The 22,312-nt window shown below is 44.7% G+C and overlaps 1 protein-coding gene across 3 annotated transcripts in view; it reads right to left on the bottom strand.

The window, feature by feature from the left end:
* The window catches only part of LOC107378065 (1-phosphatidylinositol 4,5-bisphosphate phosphodiesterase beta-4), a 226,862-nt gene that overhangs the window by 18,841 nt on the left and 185,709 nt on the right, over window positions 1-22,312 (bottom strand). For 2 of the 3 annotated variants that reach the window (XM_054748429.2, XM_054748432.2), the window contains exons 7-26: window positions 21,770-21,913; window positions 20,468-20,547; window positions 20,317-20,370; window positions 18,100-18,181; window positions 17,915-18,015; window positions 17,550-17,607; window positions 16,713-16,821; window positions 16,203-16,413; window positions 16,011-16,104; window positions 15,535-15,614; window positions 15,371-15,455; window positions 15,200-15,290; window positions 15,030-15,119; window positions 12,653-12,798; window positions 11,444-11,530; window positions 11,222-11,366; window positions 11,009-11,093; window positions 10,521-10,645; window positions 953-1,004; window positions 446-548 (exon numbers count right to left, since the gene is read on the bottom strand). In XM_054748429.2, the coding sequence (XP_054604404.2) occupies window positions 446-548; window positions 953-1,004; window positions 10,521-10,645; window positions 11,009-11,093; window positions 11,222-11,366; window positions 11,444-11,530; window positions 12,653-12,798; window positions 15,030-15,119; window positions 15,200-15,290; window positions 15,371-15,455; window positions 15,535-15,614; window positions 16,011-16,104; window positions 16,203-16,413; window positions 16,713-16,821; window positions 17,550-17,607; window positions 17,915-18,015; window positions 18,100-18,181; window positions 20,317-20,370; window positions 20,468-20,547; window positions 21,770-21,913 (2,022 nt within the window). The remainder of the gene's footprint in view (window positions 1-445; window positions 549-952; window positions 1,005-10,520; window positions 10,646-11,008; window positions 11,094-11,221; window positions 11,367-11,443; window positions 11,531-12,652; window positions 12,799-15,029; window positions 15,120-15,199; window positions 15,291-15,370; window positions 15,456-15,534; window positions 15,615-16,010; window positions 16,105-16,202; window positions 16,414-16,712; window positions 16,822-17,549; window positions 17,608-17,914; window positions 18,016-18,099; window positions 18,182-20,316; window positions 20,371-20,467; window positions 20,548-21,769; window positions 21,914-22,312) is intronic. The other variant, XM_054748431.2, reaches the window with a different exon arrangement.

Genomic DNA, 22,312 nt, shown 5'->3' with positions numbered 1-22,312 from the left:
GATGACACCTGAAACAATGTTCAATGAACAGTTCGGAGCAAAAATGGCTATTTTGTTGCTAATTTGCAGGAAATATCTAGAAGAAAGTTCTACAGAAAGTAGCTAAGGGTCCTCAGAAATGTAGCTAGCTTTGTCACTAGGCGTTAGGAACAGCGACAAAGTGGCTCTGCCTCTCTCTCTGCTGCTAAAGCTACTGATAGCAAATGCTACGGGCTATGCCTGAGCGTGAACGCGCATGAAGCAGCCTGCTCGACCCGAGCATCTCTCTTTTTCTGTGATTTTACAGAAAAACAGGCAATCACAGTAAAAATGCCAGGGCTCATTCTACAGGACCAGGGCATTGCAGGAGAATGTATGAAGAAGACATTTATTATTTCTATACATGTTTTGGCTGTCACACTTCCATAATGTCCCTTTAAGTGAATGAAGCGTAACGCGACCAGACCTGAACACTGCAGGTTGCTGCGATAACGCCATCCACCGGCGTCTCAGAGAAAGGATCAAACGTCCTGTCTGATCTCCGCATGAAATCTGGTTTCAGCAGGTACCTGATACACAAAACAACAAAAGATGGGGCACAATGCAACACGTCTATCCTTACAATCATCTTAGTACTGAAGTTTTTTTTATTTGAAAATGCACCAGTGATCAAGTCAGACTGTCTGACATAGGGAGATACCGTGCATGAGAAAGATTTAGTGGTGATGCTTGTCTGTAAATGACTTCTAGCATTAGCAGTAAAATCGCCACCCTCGGGGCCAGTTACAGCTGAGGAGCGGAGACATCGATGGGGAGGAAAGCAGATAAATGAGTCGAGAGAAGAGGAGCGTCCTTTTTCTAAGCCCTTTATTGGCTCTCGGGGAAGATAGTTGCTACTGGCAATAACTAATGAGATGCGGCACGTTGTAATTGATGAGCCTCAGAGAGGGGGAGGGACAGGGGCTGCTCTCACCCACATGATCCGTTGTACTCAAACTTTCCTTGGTTCAGCTGCATGGCCAGATCTGAAAACAGTGGGAGAGGTGTGTATTAACATTAACTTAATAAAGTAAAAGTCCCATTAGTCATCACACGCTGGTGAAATTCATCTCCGTGTTCGGGGAGCGGTGAGCTGCAGCAACACATTAAAGCTGAGTGTCAAGCAGGGAGGCATTAGGTCCCGTTTCTAAAGTCTTTGGTATGACCCGACCGGGATTTGAACCTCGATCTCCCAGTCCCAGGGTGAACACTCTACCACTATGTCACATTACTTCATTAATTAAAATGAGGATAAAGGCAAGTCTTAGGATACATTTTGTCTGAATGCAGCTTTAATTTCTCTTTGGAATGTCTGAATTTTACTTCCTAACACTCATAAGCTCCGCTTCCTAAACTACTCTCCAGCCTTGGTTCCTGATAACAGCTAAACTTCTGGTAAAGGTAGTGATGAATTTAAAGGTGTGGAACAATGAAAAAAACATATTTTTATGATTATTTCTGATTATAATCAGTCACTCTGAGTTTTTCATGCAGGCTGAACATGAAAATAGTCTCCTACACCTATCTCCTGCTTTAGCTTCTGATAGAAAATAGCCGGTGAACCTCCAGCATTTGAAAATCCTGACAGATCTACGCCACTTAACATTCATTGATTCACCCGTCTAGGCTCGTGATGGGAAGGCTGCTAGGAAGACCGTGTTAGCGTCCAGAAAACAGCAGTAGAAGCTAAGCATTAGCATTAGCAACCCCACCAATCAGCAGAACTCCTTCAGACTTGTGTTATTGTGGAGATAAAACAGCAACGTTGCAGAGCAAATAGAGTCAGTGGTAAAGGTGTGATGCTGTTAGCCAATCAGAGGTGAGACATCCAAATATCAGGAAAGAACCCCTTCTTTTCACTGGATATTAAAGCAGCACGGAACAAACTACATGGCAATTACCCGCCGTTACAGTGAACGGGTTCCTTCACCATGTCCAGAAGCGAAGGGATGCTATTATTACATGTTGAATCTCTTTTTTATGCACTCCACAATTTAGATTGCACCAGACAGGAAGTCAAACACAAAATCAGCGTAAAACATCCAGAAGCTTTCAAAATAAAAGTCATGTGCAGTCAAAGGCGGAGATCCCAGGGGGGACGGGGGGGACGCGTCCCCCCTCACACAAAGTTGTCCCCCCCACAAAAGTTATTGTAAACACATAAATGCTATCAGTAAACCTGTATTGTCTTCTAAAACCACAACGTAAAAGTTAGTCTGCAAATACAAAACAATGTGTTTTTAATTGTTGAGAAATTATAGTCGTCCCCCCCCCAATTTCTCAACTTGGTACGGTCGGTCCACACGCGCTGTTTCCAACGGGCGGGGCTGCCGGCTCTGCCCCGCTCACAGCTTCACGGCACTCACAGCCCGCGGCAGGCTCACAGGAGGCGGGAATGAAAAAGCCAGCGGTTTCCAGCAGTAAGTCAATAATCACACGCTTGTTCTACAAACTTAAATATGTATGTCCTCCTTGAACCGTCACCTTATCGTGGTGGAGGAGTTTGAGTGCCCTAATGATCCTAGGAGCTATGTTGTCTGGGGCACTTAGTGCCCCTGGTAGGGTCTCCCATGACAAATTGGTCTTAGGTGAAGGGTGAGACAAAGAACGGTTCGAAGGATCTTTCATGGCGGTTAAAACGAAGAGTCGGAGTACCCGGCCCGGAGGGTTACCGGGGTCCCACCCTGGAGCCAGGCCTGGGGTTGGGGCCCGTGAGCGAGCGCCTGGTGGCCGGGCTTTCGCCCATGGGGCCCGGCCGGGCCCAGCCCGAACCGGATACATGGGCTCGTCCAACTGTGGACCCACCACCCGCAGGAGGAACATGAAGGGTCCGGTGCAATGCGAATCGGGTGGCAGACCAAGGCGGGAGCCTTGGCGGTCCAATCCCCGGACAAGAAAACTAGTTTTTGGGACATGGAACGTCACCTCGCTGGCGGGGAAGGAGCCGGAGCTTGTGGCAGAGGTTGAGCGGTACCGGCTAGATATAGTCGGACTCACCTCGACACATTGCATTGGCTCTGGAACCCGAGACCTGGAGAGGGGTTGGACACTCTACTTTGCTGGAGTTGCTCCGGGTGAGAGGCGGAGGGCTGGGGTTGGCTTTTTGTTAGCCCCGAGACTCTCTGCCTGTGTGTTGGGGTTTACCCCGGGGGACAAGAGGGTAGCTTCCTTGCGCCTTCGGGTCGGGAACGGGTCCTGACTGTTGTTTGTGCTTATGGGCCAAATATCAGTTCAGAGTACCCACCCTTTTTGGAGTCCCTGGGACGAGTGCTAGATAGTGCTCCATCAGGGGACTCCATTGTCCTGCTGGGGGACTTCAATGCTCACGTGGGCAATGACAGCTTGACCTGGAGGGGTGTGATTGGGAGGAACGGCCCACCTAATCTGAACTCGAGCGGTGTTTTGTTATTGGACTTCTGTGCAAGCCGCAGTTTGGCCATAACGAACACCATGTTCGAACATAAGGATGCCCACCGGTACACTTGGTACCAGGGCAGCCTAGGTCACAGGTCGATGATAGATTTTGTAGTCGTATCATCTGACCTGCGGCCGTATGTTTTGGACACCCGAGTGAAGAGAGGGGCGGAGCTGTCAACTGATCACCACCTGGTGGTGAGTTGGATCAGATGGCAAGGGAACATGCCGCGTAGACCTGGCAGACCCAAACGCATAGTGAGGGTCTGCTGGGAACGCCTGGCAGAAGAACCTGTCAAGACGGTCTTCAACTCCCACCTCCGGCAGAGCTTTGACCACGTCCCGAGGGCAGTGGGGGACATTGAGTCCGAGTGGGCCTTGTTCCACTCTGCGATTGTCGAGGCGGCTGTTGCTAGCTGTGGTCGTAAGGTGGCCGGTGCCAGTCGTGGTGGCAACCCCCGTACCCGCTGGTGGACACCAGAGGTTCGGGGAGCCGTCAGGCTGAAGAAGGGGGCCTACAGGGCGTGGCTGGTCTGTGGGTCTCCGGAGGCAGCAGACAGGTACCGGATAGCCAAGCGGAGTGCAGCAGTGGCAGTTGCTGAGGCAAAATCTCGGGCGTGGGAGGAGTTTGGTGAGGCCATGGAGAAAGACTATCGATCGGCTCCAAAGAGGTTCTGGCAAACTGTCCGGGGCCTCAGGAGAGGAAGGCAGCAACTCGCTCACACTGTTTACAGTGGGGATGGGGAGCTGCTGACGTCAACTGAGGCTATAGTCGGACGGTGGAAGGAATACTTTGAGGAGCTCCTCAATCCCACCAATGCGCATTCCGAGGAGGAACCAGAGCTGGGAGGCCTGGGGATGGACTGTCCAATCTCGGGGGCAGAAGTTGCTGAGGTAGTCAAACAACTACACAGCGGCGGAGCCCCGGGGGCGGATGAGGTTCGTCCTGGGTATCTCAAGGCTATGGATGTTGTAGGGCTGTCATGGTTGACACGTCTCTACAACATTGCGTGGTCATCGGGGGCAGTTCCTAGGGAGTGGCAGACTGGGGTGGTGGTCCCCATCTTTAAGAAGGGTGACCTGAGGGTGTGTTCCAACTATAGGGGGATCACACTCCTCAGCCTCCCTGGAAAGGTCTACTCCAAGGTACTGGAGAGGAGGGTCCGATCGATAGTTGAATCTCAGATAGAGGAGGAGCAATGTGGTTTTCGTCCTGGCCGTGGAACTGTGGACCAGCTCTATACCCTTGCAAGGGTGATGGAGGGGGCATGGGAGTTTGCCCAACCAATCCACATGTGCTTTGTGGATTTGGAGAAGGCTTATGACCGTGTCCCCAGGGGCACCCTGTGGGGGACGCTCCAGGAGTATGGGGTGGGTGGCTTTCTGTTAAGGGCCATTCAGTCCCTTTACCAGAGGAGCGTGAGTTTGGTCCGCATAGCCGGTAGTAAGTCGGACCTGTTCCCAGTGAGGGTTGGACTCCGCCAGGGCTGCCCTTTGTCACCGGTTCTGTTCATCACTTTTATGGACAGAATTTCTAGACGCAGCCGTGGTGTGGAGTGTGTCGAGTTTGGTGGCAGGAGAATCTCGTCTCTGCTTTTTGCGGATGATGTGGTCCTCCTAGCTTCATCCAGCTCTGACCTTCAGCTCTTGCTGGGTAGGTTCGCGGCCGAATGTGAAGCGGCTGGGATGAGGATCAGCACCTCCAAATCTGAGACCATGGCTCTCGACCGGAAAAGGGTGGCTTGCCACCTCCGGGTCGGGGGAGAGGTCCTACCTCAAGTGGAGGAGTTTAAGTATCTCGGGGTCTTGTTCACGAGTGAGGGTAGGAGGGATCGGGAGATCGACAGGCGGATTGGTTCGGCGTCTGCAGTGATGCGGACGCTGAGCCGATCTGTCGTGGGGAAGAGGGAGCTGAGCCAGAAAGCCAGGCTCTCGATCTACCGGTCGATCTACGTCCCAATCCTCACCTATGGTCATGAGCTTTGGGTAATGACCGAAAGAACGAGATCGCGGATACAAGCGGCCGAAATGAGTTTCCTCCGTAGGGTGGCCGGGCTCAGCCTTAGAGATAGGGTGAGGAGCTCGGACATTCGGGAGGGACTCGGAGTAGAACCGCTGCTCCTCCGGATCAAAAGGAGCCAGTTGAGGTGGTTTGGGCATCTGGTCAGGATGCCTCCTGGACGCCTCCCCGGGGAGGTGTTTCGGGCATGTCCTGCCGGCAGAAGGCCCCCGGGTCGACCCAGGACACGTTGGAGAGGTTACATCTCCAATCTGGTCCGGGAACGCCTTGGGGTCCTGCCGGAGGAGCTGGTGGAGAAGGCCGGGGAGAGGACGGCCTAGAGCTCCCTAGTTGGGATGCTGCCCCCGCGACCCGGACCCGGATAAGCGGAGGAAGACGAAGACGAAGACGAAAATGTGGTCATAAATGTCAAACATAGACACTGATTATCTTTAGATTTTGATCACCGGTCGGAGATCCCTTTATGACAGACCACCACCACCACAGTAGAAAAAAAGTTGTCACTTCATGTTCTCTGGTCATTCCAGAATTTCCAGGATTATTCCGCTATTATTATTCCATTCACTAAGGTGGTCAAAAGTTCCTTTTTCCGGACATGTACGCATTCACGGTCTTCCCTGGAATCTGCGGAGCATTTATAGATCGATGAAAATGTCCATGTTTCATCCTATTTAGCAGATGAATATGGTAGAATCAAAACTAACTGGTCCGGTGTATGGAAAACCACAGCGTTTAACCGCTCTTATCACGTCTTCCCCAGGCTCTGCAGCTGTTTACAACATGTCAAAGTGCAGGTGCACCGTGCAGCTTAGGGATGAACTGGTAGCAGCAAATGTGTGGTGGAGGCACGTTGCTCAAAGATCCCGTTGGCCACACAGACCCAAAAACACCATGAAAACTGAGAAAAGTGAGAGATCGATTAAACTGAAAGATAAAGTATAGAGTATGTAAATGTTTAGTGTATTTGTAAAGTAAAAGTTTATAATTTTTATTATTAAAATGAAACAAATATTTCAAGAATATATTTTTAGATTTTGTGTATCTTTTTGTTCAGTAGGACTTAGATAAAGTTATTAAATATTACAGTTATTCTCTAATAGCCTACAAGCATTTCTATGATTTATTAAAGAGATTTCAGTCATTTTGATACTTGACTTGTGAAAGCTGATTTGAAGTTTGTTATTTTTTCTGACATATTTAGAAGGAACATTTCAAATATATTAAAATCAATGTGGAACTATTTGGATTTTAGTAGCTTTCATGTTATGTGATTTAATAAAATTTTAATTTGACATTTATGTTCTCTCTCTCCATTATTAAGACAAACAGCTAAATGTGCACCAGGAATTTTCGTGATCAAAGACTCCACTGTTGGGTGGAAGAATATTCTCTTCACTGACTAAACCTGTCAAATACTGAAGTTTCAATTTGTGTTCCAGTGACTTATTTCTCATTGTGTTCATATTTACACAGAAAGAAAGGTTAGATAACTGTTTAAAAAAATAGAAAGCTTCAGAACATTTTACACTCGCCTGCCACATGGTCAGCGATCAGCCAGACCCCCTATAAGAGGTTCTGTTGCTCCAGCAGGATTGGAGTCAGCTTCAAACTTAAATAACTAAAAGAGGAAGTGCTGTGGTCATAACTGATGTCAACTAAATCTAACTAGCACATTATCATTAGCATCCAAGCAATCAGTATGTTAAGTTAGTCAAAGTTCAAGAATAAGTTAAAATGCCACCACTAGTTAGCATGCAAATGCTTACTAGCATGGTAATGGTGGCTAGCATGTTATTAATAGCTAGGAAGTAAGCAGTATGAAAATGTAAGCAAATCAGTAATGAACTAAAATGATAGCATGATGATGCTAGCTAAATCTGAGCATATTTAGTATCCAACAAATGAAAAAACTACCATACTATGAGTGTTTGTGTTTTGTGAAAGCTGATGATTTGGCTCACAACTGATAGATTTACATGTTGGCTGTATAAATGAAAACGTTAGGGTAACCCTGGTTAAAGGGGTTGTTTTATTAAATCTTTGTTGTTAAGAAGGGCTGTTCATTTTTAAATAACTGTTAATATACTTGTAAGTAGGCCTAATCTATGTTGCATTTTTACTTGCTGACACAACAATATAATAAAAATGTTCACATTTTGAAGTAGTTTGATGTTAGCCTTGAAAGTGTTTCCGTAATAATATTGGAACTTCTTCGTGCTTACAATTTTGTAAATCTACTTTGACTGTAGTGGAAATTAAGATGTTTTGTTGAATGTGGTCATAAAGGCATCAATTCATAACATTATTTAACATGCTGAAGGCAAACTGTGCAAAACAAGTTGCAAAGACGCAGGAGAGAGCATTGTTTTTCATGTCCCCCCCAAAAATTACTCTCTGAAATTTTACTGTTTATTGTCCCCCCCAAAACTGAAATGGGATTTCCGCCCCTGTGTGCAGTGCATAATTTCCTGGACAAGTGGTTTTGATGCCTACTCACGGATCCGTGCCTACTAGAAGAAACCATGTCTCCAATGTATCAAACGAAGCACAAGAAACTTCATTTCCAGTACATAATTCCCTGTGAAACTTCTGTAACCGATAACAGAAAATAAAATAAACCACAGCCCTTTACTCGGAACATATCAGTGCAAAAATGTTCGATGTTCATTTCTTGTGCGAGCGTTACTGCTCTCAGACGAATGGTGACGGTAGAGACGCTTCTCCCAGCTGTCCTCTGCTCGTTAACCCATTGCTCGAGGCGGTCTTCCAGCTCAGGCCACCTGGCTTTGTGCCCGCGGAAACACAGCTGCGTCTTCTTTACTTGTCGGAGTTCGTTTTCCAACTTCCTCCACTTGCGAACCATGGACTCAATGCTGAATTCTCTCGCCGCTGCTCTATTCCCGTGTTCCTCCGCGTAGCTGATCGCTTGCGGTTTAAACTGTGCTTCATAGGCGTGTATCTTAGCAGGTGCCATTCTCAGGGTTGTCAGAACAATGTTCAGCATACCGCGCATACCTGCCCTTTTGAACTACTCGGGGTTCGTCTTCGCTCACGTCCGCACGTTCACGCCACGTCCCTTGTCTCCTACTACGTTCGCATCTCACAACAACACAATAGGCGCACCGCACCATAGGGCGCGGTGTACATTTTGGAGAAAATTTAAGACTTTTAGGTGTGCCTTATGGTCGTGAAAATACGGTATATATGCAGACGCTGGGTGATAGGAGAGGAGGGGCAGGTGTGTGGGAAATGGGCACAGGTGAAAACAACGAACTAAGGAGAAGCAGAAATAAGCAGGGGAAGAAACCAAATATAATCCTGAAAACCAAAGCTACTGAAATAACCAAACTAAACTAAAAACATAATAGAAACAAAGACACAGGGCGATCTAAAAAGAAGAAAAGAAATGATCTAAGTGGGGAAAGGACACACACACACACACACACACACACACACACACACACCAAAGGAGACAGGAGAACTGAAACACTAAACCAAAAGGTGGGGAGAATGGAGAACATGAGGGAAACCAGGAGGGAGCTGGGGACAAAAAGAGGCACCGAACATGACATGGTGTTGCCAGTCTCCTGTGATTTTGTGGCCTCATGGGATCAGCTGTGTGGAACGCTTTCACTCCCGTTTTGCATCAGAATTGCACCTGGTTGGGAACGAGCTCGTGGGTAAAACGCTGCTATTACGTTACGAGACCGCTTTCATGGCCGATGGAAAGAAGGGGTAAGAGTCCAAAATCTGCTGTCCAAAGTTACTTTTTCCTCCAGCTGACTTGTACTTCCTGCTTCGGGCACATCTGAGCTTTTTTCCTTCCCGGAGTACGACTTAAGCCTGATTCATGCTTCTCCGTCAGCTCCGCAAGAGACAGACACGCACGGATTGACGGAAGCATTTTGCTATCATGCTTCTTCGTCTCCTGGGGAGCGTTGCAAAGCAATTCCCCGCCAGGACACCAGAGGGCGTAGCTCTGTTCTGTGGTATCCTGTCATGTATCGGTCCAAGATAGTGTGTTTATATTGGTTTTTTTTGTATATAAGAGACTTTTTAACACAGACAAATTTGTCTCTCGTTCTCCTCCACCTCTTCATGCTCTCCCCACCTCTAAACCCACGTTTCCTGTCATTTCCGTCCACAAATAAAACGCTTGCTGTGCATTGTTTCACTCCTCCAGTCACGGGAGAATTAAACGTATATGTTTTTAGAGTTTTTTCGCGAGGTATTCTTCAAGCTTCTCCGTGTCTGCCGCTAGTTATCCTCGGCTCTCTTTATGTTTTTGAGGGCGCAACGGCGGCGCCATAGACGACAGCGGCGTCCTGACCAATCACAAGCTTGTGTTGTCTGTCTCGACGGATGGATGTTTAGAAAAGAGCTCGACTCCGTCCGTCCTTGCGGAGCTCTCCAGCAGGCCCGCAAGGACGTTGCGTGTCTCCGCGCTGACGCAGACGGAGAAGCATGAATCAGGCTAAACAAGGCATTCATTCCTATTTGAAGCTGCTGTTTATGTATTGATTAAACACGTGTTCTACCCCTTTAAAGAAACCCTAAAGGGTTTTACCACTTTGACGTATTGCTTTCAAACTAATTTCAGTGATTCTTGAGGCAGAAACTTGAGCAACTTCACATTGGTCAGTACTCTGTAGCCCTCTGCTGACCAGAAACCGCTCTAAAGAGTTTTGGCATTTGGTATAGGAACACTAGTGGGAGGCCTCTACTTATTAACATTTATTCCAAAAACATTACATAATTTGACATTTGAAATAGAATAGTTTATAATTTTGTAGCTGTTGGAGCTGTTTTAAGGTAAATGCAGTTATGAAGGACGTCAAATCTATTTTTCTTAACTGAGGCCATTCTGCAAGGCACAGAATGGTATTTATTTAGATTTTACCCAGAATCACACTTCAAAATAGCAGAAATACCCCTTGCACAGTGACTGTAGTGAAATGTTTGTTAAAGTAAGAGGTCAGAAGCGTACACATGTTTAATACAGTATGTATACATATGTGTTGCGTAGATATGTGTGAGTTCAAAAGACCCATGTTGCATGTTGTGGTACCTGGGGTCTGGAAGTTGAGCGAGACCATCTGACATCCTGCGTTCCAGAAGATCTGAGGCATGTAATTACTGGAGTCCACCCTGCCTCCTTTGGGGTAGATACGGCTCATCTGTCGCTTGTTGTAGCTGCACTGATGCTCAGGAAAAGTTCAAAAAACAGCAAAAGAGCACATGCGTGTGTGTGTGTGTGTGTGTGTGTGTGTGTGTGTGTGTGTGTGTGTGTGTGTGTGTGTGTGTGAATGAATCTGAGTGCATTTCAGGATCAAACAGACTGTGCGGTTATTTTTAGTGTGAACAGATTGGGTAAAGCTGTCCCAATGGAGAGAGAGCGAGAGGCAAAAATCTCGGGGTTTTACTTAGAAAAAACAGCTAAAATAAAATAAAACACCTATAAGAGCTGAAATCTAAAAAGCGATATCTGAGTTAGTAGACAATGCTGAAAACTGGTTGTGTCCACTGAAACGTTGAGTGATAAAACTCAGAGGATACTTGACGAACTCGATGGCGTTAGTCTTCAGGTAACCCAGACCGACAGACTCGTTAAAAGATGACATGTTGTGGTAGATATTCCTCTCTGAAACACAGGAGGGATGGGATGAAAACATGGGAATCTTTTGACTGTGACAGTATTTTTGGGGCTTCATACAAAACTACACAAAAACACATCCTGAGAGGGGGGGGGGGGGGGGGGGGGGGGCTCACCCTCTGCCACATCAAACCCCTGGAACTTGACCGGCTGCGCATAGTTGACCATGGCTGAGAGGTACGGGTGGATGTTGGTGGTGGCCGACTCGTATTGGTATGATGCTATCAGAGCCTCCTCAGAGTCTTCTGCCACATCCACACCCTGCACAAACACACACACACACACATTGAAACACACATATCGGTCTGCATGCTGATATAGCCGCAGCCGGTACTTACCTTCTTGTTGTTGTCCTGATCAGATGCCTCAGAGATATCTGTGGCGTCAGTTGCTTCAGAGATTTCTGTCACTTCATCGTCAGGTATCTGAAGACATTTAACCATAAAAGTTATCAGCGGCAGGGGCGGATTTAGGACTGAAGAAGATCCGGGGCTTAACACACGCGCGCACACACATGTGACACGCACTAGTCAACATCATATATATATATATATATATATATATATATATATATATATATATATATATATATATATATATATATATATATATGTCTTGTACCACATAATTTTTAATCTGAAGCTACATATTAAGCATTTTCAGGGCAGAGTATTGTTCCTGTTAGTGTTTAGTGTGAGATGATAGTAAATATTCCCTTTCTTTCTCCAAGAACTTTACCTGATAGTAAGCTAACTTTAGGCAAACCAGCAGCACAACAAATATTTGCAAATAAGACTCTCAAACCTGAGTCAACACCAGTCTCATCAAAGCTGGGGTTCTGTCGTTGTACTTTTGGTCTAAAAAACGTCCTTATGTCCATCTTCACTCATGCGTTTCAGGCAGAGAGTGCAGAAGAAGCCGGCTGCTGAAGGGCTTCTTCTTCAGTGGTGGAGGCTCAGGCAGGCTGTATACAAACTACTGCCAGCTGCGCCCTCTCTGTTGGACTATGGTACTGCATGTTACTTCCGCGATTTAGATCCGGGGCTTATCATGAAAGATCCGGGGCTTCAGCCCAAGTAGCCGGGCCTAACGCCGCCCCTGATCAGCGGCCTATTTACAAACACTATAGGATTTTTTTCAGATTACCACAACTTTGGTTAGAAATGAGTGAAGTGCGGTCATCATTACAAGTAAACTACTAACAATGACACAACAGAAAATAAATGTGTCCACCTGATCTTTTCTCTATATGATTAACATGTTTATGGTCAAAGTCGCTGAGATTCTGCATTTTCTGTACAAGTACACGACTGAGGTGTGAGCCGAGGCAGCACTCATCGCTGCCTCCACACCGCCCCGAAGTAATCATAAAAATATCTGAGAAATACAAGTTACACGTTAAGCCTAATTAATTGTATGACAGTTAATCATCAGCAAAAACTGTGATGTGATTATGAGTCATAATAATATATTCGTAATAAGAGGAAGTCGTGGTCAGAGTTAGTAACTTTAGTTTTTTGAAGCTGATTATCGTGGTACAAACCCACCTTCCTGACCCCGTTGTTCTGCTCCTCGTCCTTCCCTGAGCTGACAGCGTTACTCTGGGAAACACTGCTGGTCTCTTTCTCACTGGTCGCCTCTGACAGACTGGGAGCCTCCGAAATCAAATCCTTTTCCTCTGCTTCTTTTTCTGCTGCACGCATAACAAATATTACATTTTCCTTATTATAGTCTAAGTTTTCATCTGCTTACAATAAACATGCTATGTAACCATATTCTGTGAGCACTCAAAGGTGCAGTGTGTAAGAATAGAGTAAGATGACATCCTGTGGTCAAATTTGGTTACTGCAATCACTCTCCCACTCCTGTTTCCTGAGTTTCATGGCTGTTGCCTGTTTCAGATGAGTACCAGAAGATTCTAGATAATAAGCAAAGACACAGTACATTGAATTCAATACATCTCCATAGATGGTGTTAGCACTCTTGGGTGTTTTACGGTAGGGAGTACCTATTACGGTAATAGAGGAAGTGTTGTTTTACGGTCTGTTTACTGGCAGCTTGCTGTTTTAGTTCTGAACGGCTAGTTTAAGGAAGCAAAACGCCACAATTGACTCATTATTCACTTCGCACATTCAGTTCACTGTAATATCAAGTTGTTGGTATTGAAAAAGTAGCTTGAGATATTTTTAGAACTTTGCTTAACCCTCTGGGGTCCGGGGTGCAATTTGCCGTTTTTGACTAATTTAGAGTTTCCTTTGTATTTCCAAAATAAAAACCATAACCACTGCCTTATGTGGTATCAATCTTTTCAGCACAACATGGACTTTTTGAATTTATACTTATTCTTTATATTTGAACATAAAGGGGTTGCACATTAGACCTTAAATCATTCAAAAACATAAAATCCGAATTGGAAAAAAGTTGTTTATTTTACTGTGAAACCAACAAACATTTATGACTAATGTTTTTTTATAATTTAGAATGGTAATCTAGACTGTACATTTATAAAAAATATGAATAAATATAGCAAATAACACATTTAAAAAATGATTAGCCCTCTGGGGTCCAGGGTGTAAATCACCGTTTTGACTCATTTTGGTTTATCTTTTGTATTTTCAAATAAAAACAATAAATATTGCCTTATGGGGTATCATTATTTCAGGACAACCTGGACTATCTGAATTTATACTTATTTTATTAATGTGGCAATAATATACATGCATTTTGGAGTGGGGAGTGGCTCTGTCAGCTGCGCAGCGCCTCCCACTCCTCTTGTTGGATCTCCGAGGAGCTGGATCTCTGCCTTCATCCTCTACCTCATCATGACCCAACTCTTCTATGAGGAAGGATGGATCTGCCTCATCGTCATCAACATCCTCGCTATTTACCTCAGACTCCGGCTGCGAGTCTCCGTCCACTTCCTCTGCTTCCAGTTCATAAAACAGCCATGAACTGCCTGGTGGACATTTATCCTTCTCATCATCCTTTATATAAGCCTAATAAAAGCCTACTAAACTGCAGCGACAATATATCTGTCCGGATCGCTCCAAAATATGAAGTTTACCGTCAATATTTGTCTAATTGTTTGTTGTTACTCCGTTCGCGCCACTCCTTTCCCCGCCAAGCGGCTCCTTTTTGCGCACATCTCGTTACTCGTGCGGCCTTCCTCTCTCTCTCAGCTACATAATGATGCTTTTTATCAGCTGAATATGTGAGACTTCCACCAGCAGCAAAAGGATCTCATGTTTTTATGTTCACAAGCACATTCCCTCTCACGGATTACTAAACTGCTGTTTTGACAAGTTATCAGACTGTCTAAAAATAGGTCGTTTTTTAGTTTAGTATAACTCCTCTTTTACGTTGTCTATTAAAGAAATTAAAAAAACTGGGGTGTAGTTTATAATCTCCTTTTTAAAGCTGAATTGAAACCATAACTCAGGGAGGCAGAGTCATGTTGCTACAGCGTCCCAAATTAGACCTGTTCTAAAGACGCGGATACGCGTCCATGGACCCCAGAGGGTAAATTAGCTTCTGATTCACCGTTAGCATTGTTAGCTCAACATTAGCTTCTAGCCTTCTTTACCTGATGTTAGAGTAAAACAAAAAGATGCTCTTAGGGGTACAAGAAATAACTTTTGGGTCGCTCTTGTTACTGGCGTCAGTTCTTTATACAACTCTGAAGCTTTTTGCAGCCCATAGTCGAATTACAAATGCTAACGCTGCAGTGTTAGGCTGCATCCCTCTTTCCTTTATTTTGAAAGGACAAACATCTGGCAATCCCAATAGCTGGCAGAAAATGAAATGTTTCAGTATAACCTTTCTTTGAACATGATTGAGACATTAGACTGTTTTGGGATTATTTCACTGTAGAAATCTTACTTTATTCTTACACACTGCACCTTTAAACAGAGTTGTATGTCTCACCATTCTCTGTGTCGTCCTCCTCTCCCATGATAATGGCAGGAGTGTTGGTTTCTCCTGCTTCCATGTGCTTTTTTAAAGACTCCAGCTGCCCTGTGTTGCATTCACACACAAAAACAACAATTAGACACACACAGAACCCAGTCTGCACTAATCTTCAGCTGAACACACACTCTGCTCAACTTCTGGTTTTAAGCGTTTGTTTTTGATGAGGATTTTCTTCTTGAGCTCGCTTGGGGAAGGTAAAGGGCGCCCGGGTTCAAGCTGAGGAGAAAATAAAAATTCAGCACATTTCAAATTGATTTAAAATTCATTTATTTCTGAAAGGCGATCGGAGAACTTACCGAGTAGCTCTCTAGAGGCTGTCTGAGCAGCAGGTCCCCAAAGATTTCCTCACAATACTTTGCCATCTTGTACTGCTGAAGTTTACTGAGAACACACACAGCTCATGTTAAGACGATGAATGTGATGAATGCATTTTAAAGGCGAATAAAATCTGTTTGTGTACCTGCAATGGTTTTCAAAGGAGAGGATGACGGGATAATCAGATGTGACGAACGCTGTTTCTTTGATAGCTTGGATGACATCCTGTTGTAAAAGATGAAAGTTAGAAAGCATGAGAACGATTATTAAAGGGAAGCCCGGATGTGTAATAACACACTACTAACACAAGGGGGAGCCAAATATCAGCTAAGATCAAAGCACGGTTCATTTTTATTGTACTCAGGAAATCAAACTCTGAGCAACATTTTAAGGACGACTTTGTAGAAATAAAGTCACTAAAATGAAACAACAAGGAGGAATTAAGATGCTGCAGCAGATTTCACCGATCTTAGGTTTAAATGACACCCAACACCCAACTGTTCTCCTATTTCCTTCTTGAATAATCTGCACTCCTCTCAGGTGGAGCGAGAGCAAAAGAATCGGTAATGGCGGCCCTGACTCCTGGAACGGTCACACACACTCCACAGCTGTGTGTTTTACCTTAAACAGGATGTCTGTGCACATGGCCTTGCCATGAGTAATGATGGGTTCCTGGTCCTCTCCTTTACCATCCCAGCAGTCCAGCTCCACACACCTGACCCAAATCATAGGAATCTGACTTGTATCAAAGCCGTTCAACATTATGAACATACACAGTTAATCACGATCACGATTAAGGGTCTGCTTGCATACCTGCATCCAGACAGCAGAACCTGTCGGTACATCTCCACAGACGATTTCCCTCCAAACTGCCTCCCTGTCAAGTAGGTGTTGTGGGAGGAGCTGATGAAGTAGTGAGCCAGAGGCTGGTCCATTTCTTGGTACAGCTCCAGTCGGTCCAGGAATACGGGAGCATTTTCGTCTGACATCAGGTACCGACAGAACCCGTCGCTAGACATCCGGCCTGGAGAGGACGGGCGGAGTGGTACAGGAGCAGAACATTTAGTCAAAAAATAATTTTGGATATATTGTGATGATTCGTCAAGTTGGATGATGTTGGTTTAAACTTTAAAATGTAAACGCAGTTATTAAACCTTTCCTTTCGTATGTGAGCATTTCAGAACTCATGACTGAGAAACGGATCCCCGTTGGTCAAAATGATGTTATGATTATGAAGAGTGAAAATCATAGCTCAGATCTGTGAGACGTGCAACACCAGCAGGGGGCAGCAGAAGATAAAAAGCCAGCAAGAATCCTTTTTACCCTTCTTCTTCAGCTCTTCATCCCTTTCGTATTTCTCGATGATCTGCATGGCTCTCTTAGGATCGTAGAATGGAAACAGGATTTCATTTAACCTTGGGTCTCGCTGGTTCTGCACACACACACGGACGTTACCGTCAGTTACTCCCACTTGTGTCAACACTCTCATGACATGAAGTAAAAACGGCAATCAGAAATCTATTAGAAACTTTAAGACAATTTAATTGCGATTATGTATTCTTATGATAATTTGCTAGGTTGTTGTCTTAAATATGGAGCATTTAGGTCTTGAAATGCACAACAACAAGAGCAACGCTAAAACATGCAGTGTTACAACGGTGCATTAAGACCAGGGCAGGTGCTGGAGAAGCCGCAACAGCATCAGCACATCATTACAGTATTCAGAGCCAGGTGGGCATTAATCTGATTGGCTCCAGGGCACGAAGCAGTGCAGATGTGACCGGACTGAGCGGGTATTCATCCACATGAAGGAGGACAGCCACAGAACATGGCAGGAAACAACACGAACCAAGCAGGACGCAACAGGACGAAAACCTCTACGCTCCCGTAGTCATGGCAACGTCAATCAGACACAAAGGTGAAACCTCGCTAGGGAGAACACGGGGAAACGGGACGATAGAGCATGCAAAAACAGGCCAGCTGGTGGAAGTTGCCACTAGAGGCTAACATGAAGTAAAACATGTTTTGTTTATTTAACTTAAAGTTTTATTGATAACTGTCAGACTGGAACGGCAACTTCCACCTGGAGCAGGATGGGCCAGAGGGGGGGGATGCTCAAGCCAGATACACACAGAAGTTAATAAATGATGAAGAGCTTACTTCATTCAGAAAGCTGACTAACTGGTCTACAGTTAAATAATCAGTTTTGTTTCCATTGCTGCAAAAGAATCAATTAGAAAAAAAATAAAGTTAAGTTCCTTTCAAACAAACGTCCTCGAAGTCAATCAAACATTCGGTTAAAACGAGAGAAGCAGTCTGTGTAAAGAAATAAAGTTGAAAGGACAGTTTTAATGTCCTCTCTGGTCAAAGCAGGTTAGGCGTAGTTAGTGCAACAGGCGCAGAAACATTACGTCCAACTCACTTTCACTTTACCAAAGATATCACTATAAGGTGGCATTAGTTTGCTGGATTTGATCATTATCGGGTCTCCGGTGCTCTGCTGAACATGACAAGGACAAACATACATGTTTTTGAAGAGTTCCTCAATATCTGTGCGAGGGCAAATCTTCTGTGTGAGCGCGTAAAAAATGTCAAAGGTGAAGTCTGGTGGCTCGATCTCGTCATTCTGTGGAAACAACAGGAAACTATGTTTACATGAAACTGTCTTTCATTATTAATTCATTAGATGGACTAAATTTCAAAAGAAAACCTTTCCACTAGGAAGGCCAAGGTCTTTGAGAGCCTGGAAGATCCCCTTCTCTGTCTTCCCTGATGCAAACGTTCTTGTAATGCTAACACAGAGGAGAAAAAAAACAATCATGGGGTTGGACAAAGGTGAGTGAATCCTATGCATGAGTGATTCATCAGAATTTTAGTTATCAAACAATGAGATTCAAAAAAGGTCAAGAGACACATTTCCTTGTCTCTCTCGGTGGACAAGTCAACAGAGTGCGTGAAATCTCAAACACAGCCACACAGAACTTTTGGTGCTTTCCGGTGTTCCTCGGAACTCATTTTTCTGGGATAAGTTGGCCGGAAATGACGCTGTGAACTCAGAATTACAAGCTGCGAGCTTGTAGGTTACAGAGGACCCCGAGATCCCACATTTAAAGAGCAAGTCACCCCCTACCCGAGTATTACTCCACTCACACATCCTGTTTGAAAAATGCAACAAATGCTGTTGCCTAGCAGACCAAGAGGGCATAGCCACTAGCAAATACACACACACAGGCTCACAACGACATTGTGACATCATATGGTACCAGCTAAAGTTCTAGGGCACCTCTTAGCCAATTGGGATGGCAGATTTAAATTCATATGCGGTGCAGAGCTTTTACCTGACAACGGCACAACACTGACAGTTTTAGGCAGAAAATTTACATTTGAACTAAAATGCACTAAAGTGCAAAACTACAAACTACACGTGTCTGCAGCACGATTAGACATGCATTTATTTAGTTTATCAGGAAAAAAAAGTTGATTTGGGGGTGACTTGCTCTTTAAAGATGACTGCGCCCAGTGCCACCAGGAAGTAGTTATCGTCTATATATTTTTCTTTTGTGCTGTGTTTTCTTTTTTGTTGCTATTTAACAGCACCGGTAAGTAGTTAATTGCTGTCATCAATAGTTACGTCGTTGAAAAACTTAACATCGCTGCCGAAATTGACCGGTGTTTATGGTTTTTACTTTTCCTGGCGTTTTTCTGGTTGTATGTGGCAAGTGTTTAAGGGCGCGTGCAGAGAATACTTGTTTTTACCATTATTTTGGTTTAGTACTCAGCGACACTGGTGGCATCCACTTTTTCCGAGTTGAAAGCTGGACCGCAAAACAAGCCCGTTACGTCATTTCCTGCTCGGAAATTCCGAGTTGCGAAGACAACTGGAATGCACGATTTGTGGCAGTGACAGAGGAGTTAACTATCCGCCCTGTAAACGGAGGGTTGCAGGTTTGAGCACCAACGGTTGGGAGTCGTTGTGTCCTTAGGCTACTGGCGGTGGTTGGTGGCGCCCAGGGCAGCGGTGGCTAGATTTTAGCTAATCACCACCAGCTTGTGAAAGTGTGTGTGAATGTGTGAATACTGATTGTGTTTTAAAGTGCCTTGCGGGGTTAGGAAGGCACTATATCACATACTGGCAATTTATTACCATTTACACAAGCATGAACACTCCCTTCTGTGGAATCAGTCACAGACATAGATATCTGATCTTTGTATGCGGACCGTTAACTGCACCCTTGTTGCGGGGGAAAACGTAACTGAATGTTCTAAGTGAGTCAAGTTTCTGCAGGTCCGTGCAGTTAAAACAGGAAGGTTTACTTCCCAGAACGGTGTGCTTTGCATGCCCACGCAGTGCATCTGTCCGCAGATTCATTATTTTGTTATCAAAGCCTTTCTAGTTTTGCCTGAACAGTCAAACGGCATCAGTGTGGAACAAAATCATTCTATCCTAGGTGCACAAGTCAGTCAGACGGCATAAATGTTTCATTATAAAACAAGGGCTGCACAGTGGTGCAGTGGTTAGAGCTGTTGCCGTGCAGCAAGAAGGTCCTGGGTTCGCTTCCCGGCCTGGGATCTTTCTGCATGGAGTTTGCATGTTCTCCCTGTGCATGCGTGGGTTCTCTCTGGGTACTCCGGCTTCCTCCCACAGTCCAAAAGCATGACTGTTAGGTTGATTGGTCTGTCTAAATTGTCCTTAGGTGTGAGTGTGTGTGCGTGATTGTTCGTCTTGTGTGTCTCTGTGTTGCCCTGTGATGGACTGGCTCTCTGCCCAGGGTGTACCCCACCTGATTGCCCATTAACCGCTGGAGTTAGGCACCAGCCCCACCCCCACCCCCTTCCCCCCGCGACCCTACATGGACAGGCGGGTTCAGAAAATGGATGGATGGACAATAAAACAATCAGGAAACATGTAAAATAAATATACTCCCACCCTCTCACGGGGATCTTCCCATTAACGTTGGTCAGGAAACACATTCTCATCCAACTAAACAGAAAAGAGAACAGGTTAGAACAGATCCAGCTTACAGAAGCTAACGTTTAGAAAAGGGCCTAGAACTTAGTCTGCTGTAAAACACACTCACTGCTTCTTCAGGCATGTCATTGGACAAACGTTGTTGGCCTTGAAGTTGTGAATCACCGACCTCAAACCCTCAATCCATTTCTGCAAACAGAAAAGAGACAAAAACAAACAAACAAATTAATAGGTCGGTCTCAATCACTTGGACACAGTAATTGATGAACTAAGACAGAGATACACACACACACACACACACACACACACACACACACACACACACACACACACACACACACACACACTACTATAGCATGCAGCTTTAAACTCTGGGCTGTCAGCAATGACAATAAACCAACAAAATACCAAAAAGTCACTGCAAACCCCTATCTGCGTAATTAATCTCTACGCTGCATCTTCTTCACTTCCACATCTAGAGGGGGGGGGGGGGGGGGTAGTGTCATTGGGTTTTTCTGCACCAACGTACGTCGAACTTTGTGGAGTTAGGGTTAAAAGCTGTGTTTTTATTTTTATTTTATCTCTCCCTGCAAACAGTCAACATCTATATTAAGTCTGTTGGTCCAGGCCACATCTGTAGGACATCCAAACTAGGTCTTTGCACAGTGGGCTGATTGCAGCAGATCTGAAACCATTTTATGAAACAACAAATAAAAAAACTAAATAAAAAAAAAGTTTCTAAAGCCAACTGTACACAACACATGCACCAGCTAAGCTAACTAGCAGAAATCCCTTAAGCTGAGAATAAATATCACAAGAAGCTGCGGCAGTACTTCTCTCTGCTTTGCTTTGAGGATATTTCTACCATGTTTGCAGGCTGGGAAAAGGTCACGTTAACTGGTACCAGTGGTGAAGCTACTCTGTGAGGTCATGTGTACGTACATGTGTTCTGTAATACATCATGTATTGTTGACGAGAACAGCAAATCTCAATAGATCCTGCTCTAGATCCAAGATGGCTTCTCCCCTACTTGTCTGAATGTGTGGGTTTACATGGAACATTCAAGAGGCTGCTCTTTCATGTGAGCAGCTTTCCACTGACATTGTTACTAGCAGAAATTTATTTGACAGCATTTATAAGAAGAAAAATAAAAGTTGAAATTCCAAAAGATAGCTGACACAAATGCAGCCCCATTTCTACATGAAAAAGAAATGAAACAAAATAATACCAAAAGGAGCAAAACCAGGATGGACATGGAGGGAGGGAGAGAGAGAGAGAGAGAGAGAGAGAGAGAGAGAGAGAGAGAGAGAGAGAAAGGGAGAAAGACTAAATGAAAGGACATCTCAAGGTCATCGCTTCACCCACCCAGGTTTATGAGGTGTGTAAGTGTGCCACATGAATGCATCTTTACCCTGGCTATGTCGGGGTTCTCTGCCACCAAGAACATGAAGCTCAGGTTCACCAGGTCGGTGCCACTGCAGATGCAGATGATGCATCCTTCCAGGTCTGCCTCTGTCTTTCCGACGGCCTCAAAAGACGACAAGATCTTTGGGTCCTGTGGAAACCGGGTAAAAGACAAACACTGAGAAGATCTAAGAGTAACGACAATAGATGAAGTATAAGAAATTACACGTAAATATTTAAACGTTTTAAAGCTTTAATATGAATGGTTCAGGAACCCAAAACAAACTGCTCAATACATTTGATTTAAACACAGATAGACTTTTTTAAGAGTTACACTGATTTTTATGACAGGCTCTGAAACTTTATTAAGATAATTCAAACTAATAATAATAAATTTTGATTTGAAGAATTTGAGCCAACACACACACACACACACGCACACACACACACACGCACACACATGATCAGTCAACAATACCAACAAAACCCTGATAACTGTTCCATTAGCATATGGTGTCTCTTCTAACACTTAAAGCAGCAGGATGAGTTT

This window comes from Nothobranchius furzeri, chromosome 2 (genome assembly GCF_043380555.1).
Source record: "Nothobranchius furzeri strain GRZ-AD chromosome 2, NfurGRZ-RIMD1, whole genome shotgun sequence".
Classification (NCBI taxonomy): Eukaryota; Metazoa; Chordata; class Actinopteri; order Cyprinodontiformes; family Nothobranchiidae; genus Nothobranchius; species Nothobranchius furzeri.
This window is presented reverse-complemented; position numbering and strand designations above follow the sequence as displayed.